The following is an 8,045-nucleotide window of genomic DNA, read 5'->3' on the forward strand; positions in this document are numbered from 1 at the left end:
CGGCTTGAAATTTTCCTCAAAAATAATTAACTGTCGTTTATGATACAATAGAGTTCTTTCAACAGAGGAGGCTGCTGCTGTGAGATGTGGAAAAATTAAAGCACAACTCAGACAATGTGTAAACTGAAAAGGAAATCTAAACTCAAAGTGATAAATAAAGTTAATTAACTGTGTCAGGAAACATTAAACCTTAGTTTCACCACTATTTTACAGAGCTTTCACTGGTTAATTTTACCTACATTAACTCACTGATAACCTACAACCAGCAGAATTACCTTTTAAACACTGACTCACAATATTAAGAAGGTTCTGTTACAATACAAAATCCAGCAGATAATACAGTGATCCAAACCAATCTGAAGTCAACTACTAAATTATGGATAACAAATGTTTTAAAGAAGTATTTGTAAATTAAATGCTTTTGTATTAAATGAAAACCGTTTCTCACATATAATGGTGTACAAAACCAATGATGTAAAGCTGAAAACTTGATATAGCTAACGAGATGTAGAATTTGTGCTAAGAAATAACCACTTACTACAAGAAATTCATTAACAGAAACGACTTCATTTATTTTATTGAGATACAGTGCAGAATTGGCCCTTCCGGCCCTTCGAGCCATTGTGCCCAGCAATCCCCTGATTTAATCCAACCCTAATCATAGGATAATTTATAATGAGCAATTAACCTGCTAATTGATATGCATTTGGACTGTGGGAGGAAACCAGAGCACCTGGAGGAGACCCAGGAGGTCACGGAGAGAATGTACAAACTCCTTACAGGCAGTGGCGGGAAGTAAATTTGGGTCGCCTGTACTGTAGAGCATTCTTACCACTATGCTACCATGCCCACCCACTGACATAACTTCACTTAATCTAAAGAAGGGTTAGCGAGCATCTGAAAAGCCGTGGGAGTGAGGAAGGCACACAAAATGTGTGAGGACCTCAGGTCAGGCAGCATCTATGGAGGGGATGTTTGGGCCGAGACCCTTTTTCAGGACCTTCATAGAAGCTGCCTGACCTGCTGAATTCCTCATTCTGCATGTCTTACTCAGGATTTCCAACATCTGCAGAATATGTTGTGTTTACGAGAGTGCGGGGGCTATTTTTAATTGCTAATGGCCACACCTGCATTTGTACTGCTTGCTAAGAAGGCTGAGGCCATGTGTATTGGAAAGAGCATTAGTACCAGAAAATTCTAGAGTGCGCAGAAGGTGGAAATGAAACACATGATGGCTCTGTGGCACAGCTGGGCTTGTGAGTTTGTCAGCACAGACCCAATCAGGCCTACGGCAAAGAGGAAGGGGGCTGAACTGGAAATTCAGTTTTAATTTATCGAGATACAGTACAGAGTAGGCACTTTGAGCCACACTGCCTAGCAATACCCCCCTCCCCGATTTAATCCAGGCCTAATCACAGGACAATTTACAGTGACCAATTAACCTACCAACCAGTACGTCTTTGGACTGTGGGAGGAAACCGGAGCACCCCGAGGAAATCCACGTGGTCACAGGGAGAACATACAAACTCCTTAGAGGCAGCGGTTGGATTTGAACCTGGTCGTCTGTACTGTAAGGCATTGTGCTAACCACTACGCTATCATGGGGAAGACTAGAATATTTTGGGAGGGGATGGAGATTGCAGCTGGTGAAGATTGGGGAGTGGGCAGTATTACAATTGAAGGATCGAAAGGCTGCAGTTTACCTGCGGGAGTGGAGAAGGGGAAAATGGTGTCAAGTCACCCGGTGGGGGAGGGAATGAGGCGAGGCTGTGAAGCAAAGCAGTGGGGGGTTTGGGGAGGCCAGTGTCACAGGGGAGGGTTAGGGGCGTGGATGTAGGCTCAGGTTGCTAGGGGTGGAATGAAGTCCAGGAGGCCATTTGGAGATGGGGGGGTTGTGGCTTGAGGTGGATGAGCTGTGTGTTAAGGAGGGCACCGGGATGTGAAATGATCCAGGGCTGTTCATTACACTGAGTTTTCAGTAATCCACCTTCCAGCTAATTGGAAATGCTGATGGTTCAGCATCTGGCTCCCCAGGTGATGCTTTCCACCCTCCTCACTCACTGGGGCCCAGTTTGCTGTGCCCTCTTCCTCTTAGAGGGGCTTCTGCTCTCAAGTCCCCCTTCCATTCACTCAGAATCCAGTTCCCACAATCACCTGAAACTTGACTAGTTCTGTTTCTCATGCACCCTTTAAAGTTCATCAGGGCCCCAGTTGCTAAGCTCCCTTTAAACTTAAGAGTTTTGCTGGAAAATTTTTATCACATTGCATAATATCTTCTAAGAAAACTGAATTATGTTGGGGTATTAATAGAATGGCACCACCAAATTCCTGAATGTGCCAGGGTAACAGAATTTTACTATACTATCTTACTTTCCAGAAAATAAATTCACTTGCATCATTTTAAATACAAAGGTTATGCACATGACTTTACAAGCAGAAGAATGTTAATCTAGGCAAAGGGCAGACAACAAACATGAAGCAGCACAACACAACACCATCTAATGATTGACCTGTGGCTTTTATAAATTAACATTCAGTACTAGATTCTGCAATGTAAATAGTCCAAGCTTACTGTATTTGAAAACTTATAAAAAAGAAATCTGCAAACATTTTATAAACAGTATTAACAGAAAGTGTTGGAAAGAATTAGTAAGTCAGGCAGCATCTATGGAAAGTGAAGAGGTTGCTGAACAATATGAATGTATCTGTGATTTGAAAAGCTTGTAACTTATAGTTATGTATCTTGTAGTAACCCAGATTAAATCTTACCTCTATGTCCTTGCTTATTTGCTTCACAATGGCAGTGATATATTTTATATGCTCCTCCAAGACTGGTTGAGCAACACGCTTTCCTTCATCTCTGTTTCTCAGTGACCATAAATATGAATCAAAGTCATCCTTAATACACCAGCTATGATTCATGTTGTTTTTTTTGGTTTATTCTGGGTGACTGTAAGATCTTTGTGGTAAACCATGTATATATGTTGTAACTGGGTTACCTGTCTGGACACACCCCTCTGCTGACTGCCCCTGTGGCTCCTCCCACAGAGTCCTGTATAAAGGTGTTCGCCTTGCCCCTCCCCCTCAGTCCGGGGGCAGACACTCACTGTGGAGGTCGTATTGTACAGCGAATAAAAGCCTTTCAGTATTTTACCAAACCTCAGTCTTTTGGAATAATTGAAGGTGCTTCAATCTTTAACTTCCATGAAATAATCTGGAGGCTGCTGAGTCCATCAGGGCTAGAATTTTAAAAAATTAGCAGTAAACAGAAATTTGAATTGAAAACAAAATGTAGGTCATAATGTAACAAGCAAGAATTTTGGATTTAATTGGTATTTTCCGTAGTTGAGACTAGTAAATATTCGAGTATACTGCAACCACCTCACCTTCAGAAGAAACATTGAAGAAAGTGTAGACGTGCTTACATCTTTCAAATTATAATGAGCTTCTTGATGTCCCTGTTTAGTATTTTTCAGGCTTGCCATGTTTGAATGCTGCTTGACAGAGATTGATAGACTGTAAGAGTGACAAAAAAGATTATGTTGAGAATGAGAGAGGAGGGTGGAAAGGCAAAAGGAATGTAAGTGTAATAGATATTTTTTTCATAAATAATATGAACATTAAAATGAATTTTTAAAAAATAACAAATGCAGGTCATGAGTAAATAAACCCACTTTGATAAAGTCATAAGGGGAATGTGAGTAACATTTGTTGTCAGGCTAGATGGTTATGTATGTAGCAGTGGTACAAAAATAATCAATCAGCACTTTCAGAAGGGACGCTTGAGGGGGTATACTTTGCCGGACTATGGGGAGTGACAAGGAGTCAGCTTCTAAGTCAAGTTTAGAAGCTAGCACAGACATGATGTGCTGAATGGCCTCCTGGAGCTGCACCAGTTTTATGATTCTGTGATCTGTGAATCTGGTTCTCATCTGGAGACAGAGGATAAAGTAAATCAAGTGATGCAGGAAATGGCATCACACATGAGTGCTGGACACAGCTGTGCCTCACTCAATGGGAAACTAACAAGGGGAGAAAAATGAGTAAACATCAAACAGCTTTGTCGCATAATATACAACCAGGACACTGAGAGAAAGTTTTAATAAGTCTACTGAAGACATTTACTCTGTAGGTTCACAGTTCACCAGCTGGTGTTTTGAGTGAGATTGAGGGTCAGGAAAGTTATAAAAACTTGTCCTCCAGAAGTGAGATGATTTATTTTTGGTTTTCAATGGGCATGAAGTGTTATTGTGGTAGATAGCAAAGCTGAGGAGAGGTAATGTTCAGTTCAGCTCTGACATTGTATGGCAGAGTGCACTTGATGGGGCAACTGGCCTACTGCTGTTCGTAATTCAAATGTAAGTCAGGATGGTTCGCAGTTGGACAGGGAACATGCCCTTTGCCTGAAAACCTCTTCGTTAGAGCCAGAGAGTTGTACAGCATACAGACAGGCACTTTGGCCCACAAAGTCTAAACTGACCATCTTACCTCTAGGCTAGTCCAACTGCCTGCGTTAATTCACATCCCTCTAAGCCAAGAGTTCCAACTCTGGGGTCCACGGACCCCTCGGTCCGTGGCATAAAAACGGTTGGGAACCCCGGCTGAGCCCTGTTCATTCCAGTACCTGGCTAGATGCCTCTTAAAAATGTTACTATGTCTGCCTCCACTGGCAGCTCATTCCTGAAACCAATTACTACTGTTGTTTGACACTCATGGGGAACTCTTAGGTTTGAAACTCTCAGGCAGCATGGCAGTTAGCACCGCACCATTATATCTCAGGGCATCAGAGTTCAACCACCAACTGCGACGCCAGCCTTGAGCTCCAGGCCGGGTCTTCAAGTGCTGCTGTTGTGACTCCCGTCTCCCCTTCCCCCACCACCACTCCGCAGCCCCGTCTTCCTCAGATCCCACCGTCAACTCCTGGGCCCTCAGAGGCTCCATCTTCCTCTCACCCCAACCCTCCCCTCTCCATTGACACCCCCAGCCTCCCCCCTCCCCCCTCTGATCCCAGCTCTCATCCGTGCCGGGTCTTTACCATCCCCTCCGACCTTCAACTGTCGGAGGCAGAACGCTCTTCTCTCAGTAAGGGCCTCACGTTTGTCCCCCTTCGCCCACACCTCAGCGAGTTCCGTGTTCGCCACGATGCGGAACTTTTCTTCCGCCGTCTCCGTCTCCGAGCCTACTTCTTCGGCAAGGACTCTTCCACCCCCACCGATGACCCCTTCTCCCGTCTTCAACCCTCCTCTTCTTCATGGACACCCCGCTCTGGTCTTCTGCCTGCTCTGGATCTCTTTATTGCTAACTGCCGACGGGACATCAACCGTCTCGACTTCACCGCACCTTGTCCCCATTCCAACCTCACTCCTTTGGAACGCTCTGCTCTCCACTCCCTCCGCACTAATCCTAACCTTATTATTAAACCCGCCGATAAGGGGGGTGCTGTTGTAGTCTGGCGTACTGACCTCTACCTTGCCGAGGCACAGCGACAACTCGCGGATACCTCCTCTTATTTACCCCTCGATCGTGACTCCACTAAGGTGCACCAGGCCATTGTCTCCCACACCATCACCGACTTTATCCGCTCAGGGGATCTCCCATCCACTGCTACCAACCTTATAGTTCCCACACCTCGCACTTCCCGTTTCTACCTCCTACCCAAGATCCACAAACCTGCCTGTCCTGGCCGACCTATTGTCTCAGCTTGCTCCTGCCCCACCAAACTCCTTTCTGCATACCTCGACACTGTTTTATCACCCCTTGTTCAATCCCTTCCGACCTATGTTCATGACACTTCTCACGTTCTTAAACTTTTCGATGATTTTAAGTTCCCTGGCCCCCACCGCTTTATTTTCACCATGGATGTCCAGTCCTTATATACTTCCATCCCCCATCAGGAAGGTCTCAAAGCTCTACGCTTCTTTTTGGATTCCAGACCTAATCAGTTCCCCTCTACCACCACTCTGCTCCGTCTAGCGGAATTAGTTCTTACTCTTAATAATTTCTCCTTTGGCTCCTCCCACTTCCTCCAAACTAAAGGTGTAGCTATGGGCACCCCTATGGGTCCTAGTTATGCCTGCCTTTTTGTTGGGTTTGTGGAACAATCTATGTTCCGTGCCTATTCTGGTATCTGTCCCCCACTTTTCCTTCGCTACATCGACGACTGCATTGGCGCTGCTTCCTGCACGCATGCAGAACTTGTTGACTTTATTAACTTTGCCTCCAACTTTCACCCTGCCCCCAAGTTTACCTGGTCCATTTCCGACACCTCCCTCCCCTTTCTAGATCTTTCTGTCTCTGTCTCTGGAGACAGCTTATCCACTGATGTCTACTATAAGCCTACTGACTCTCACAGCTATCTGGAATATTCCTCTTCTCACCCTGTCTCTTGCAAAAACGCCATCCCCTTCTCGCAATTCCTCCGTCTCCGCCGCATCTGCTCTCAGGATGAGGCTTTTCATTCTAGGACAAGGGAGATGTCTTCCCTTTTTAAAGAAAGGGGCTTCCCTTCCTCCACTATCAACTCTGCTCTTAAACGCATCTCCCCCATTTCACGTACATCTGCTCTCACTCTATCCTCCTGCCACCCCACTAGGAATAGGGTTCCCCTGGTCCTCACCCACCACCCCACCAGCCTCCGGGTCCAACATATTATTCTCCGTAACTTCCGCCACCTCCGTTGGGATCCCACCACTAAGCACATCTTTCCCTCCCCCCCTCTCTCTGCATTCCTCAGGGATTGCTCCCTACACAACTCCCTTGTCCATTCGTTCCCCCCCATCCCTCCCCACTGATCTCCCTCCTGGCACTTATCCGTGTAAGCAGAACAAGTGCTACACATGCCCTTACACTTCTTCCCTTACCACCATTCAGGGCCCCAAACAGTCCTTCCAGGTGAGGCAACACTTCACCTGTGAGTCGACTGGGGTGATATACTGCGTCCGGTGCTCTCGATGTGGCCTTTTATATATTGGTGAGAACCGACGCAGACTGGGAGACCGCTTTGCTGAACATCTACGCTCTGTCCGTCAGAGAAAGCAGGATCTCCCAGTGGCCACACATTTTAATTCCACATCCCATTCCCATTCTGACATGTCTATCCACAGCCTCCTCTACTGTAAAGATGAAGCCACACTCAGGTTGGAGGACCAACACCTTATATTCCGTCTGGGTAGCCTCCAACCTGATGGCATGAACATCAACTTCTCTAACTTCCGCTAAGGCCCCACCTCCCTCTCATACCCCATCTGTTATTTATTTTTATACACACATTCTTTCTCTCACTCTCCTTTTTCTCCCTCCGTCCCTCTGAATATACCTCTTGCCCATCCTCTGGGTCCCCCCTCCCCTCCTTGTCTTTCTTCCCGGACCTCCTGTCCCATGATCCTTTCGTATCCCCTTTTGCCTATCACCTGTCCAGCTCTTGGCTCCATCCCTCCCCCTCCTGTCTTCTCCTATCATTTTGGATCTCCCCCTCCCCCTCCAACTTTCAAATCCCTTACTCACTCTTCCTTCAGTTAGTCCTGACGAAGGGTCTTGGCCTGAAACGTCGACTGCACCTCTTCCTACAGATGCTGCTTGGCCTGCTGCGTTCAGCAGCAACTTTGATGTGTGTTGCATCAGAGTTCAAAGTTGGATTCCGGCACCATCTGTAAGGGGTTTGTACATTCTCCCCATGACTGCGCGGGTTTCCACAGGTATTCCAGCTTCCTCCCAGGGTCCCGAGACGTACCGGTTAGTCGGTCATTGTAAATTGTCCTGTGATTGGGCAATGGTTAAATCAATGGGTTGCTGGGCCAAAAGAGCCTGTTGCACTTGTATCTCTGAACAAAAATAAAAATAAAAATGTTGCCCCTCATTGTTACCCCCCGCTTACCTTAAACCTGTGTCCTCTAATTTTTGATGCCCCTACACAGGGGAATAGACCCCGGCTATCTACCCCATCTATGACTTCATTGTTTTATATACCCCTGTCATATCACCTCTCAGTGTCCTTTGCTCCAAAGAAACAGCCAGTCAGTCCAATCTCTCCTTATAACTCAAGCTGC

The 8,045-nt window shown here is 46.1% G+C and overlaps 1 protein-coding gene across 1 annotated transcript in view; it reads right to left on the reverse strand.

Annotated features, from left to right (window-relative positions):
* Nucleotides 1-7,708, reverse strand: part of LOC140209851 (protein FAM81A-like) — a 44,076-nt gene extending 36,368 nt beyond the window's left edge. The window contains 3 exon segments of the mRNA XM_072278419.1: nucleotides 2,770-3,239; nucleotides 3,387-3,516; nucleotides 7,504-7,708. Of these exon segments, the coding sequence (XP_072134520.1) occupies nucleotides 2,770-2,922 (153 nt within the window). The 5' untranslated portion in view covers nucleotides 2,923-3,239; nucleotides 3,387-3,516; nucleotides 7,504-7,708.
* Between the last annotated feature and the right edge of the window lie 337 nt (nucleotides 7,709-8,045).

The sequence above is a fragment of the Mobula birostris genome, chromosome 14 (genome assembly GCF_030028105.1).
Source record: "Mobula birostris isolate sMobBir1 chromosome 14, sMobBir1.hap1, whole genome shotgun sequence".
Lineage (NCBI taxonomy): Eukaryota > Metazoa > Chordata > Chondrichthyes > Myliobatiformes > Myliobatidae > Mobula > Mobula birostris.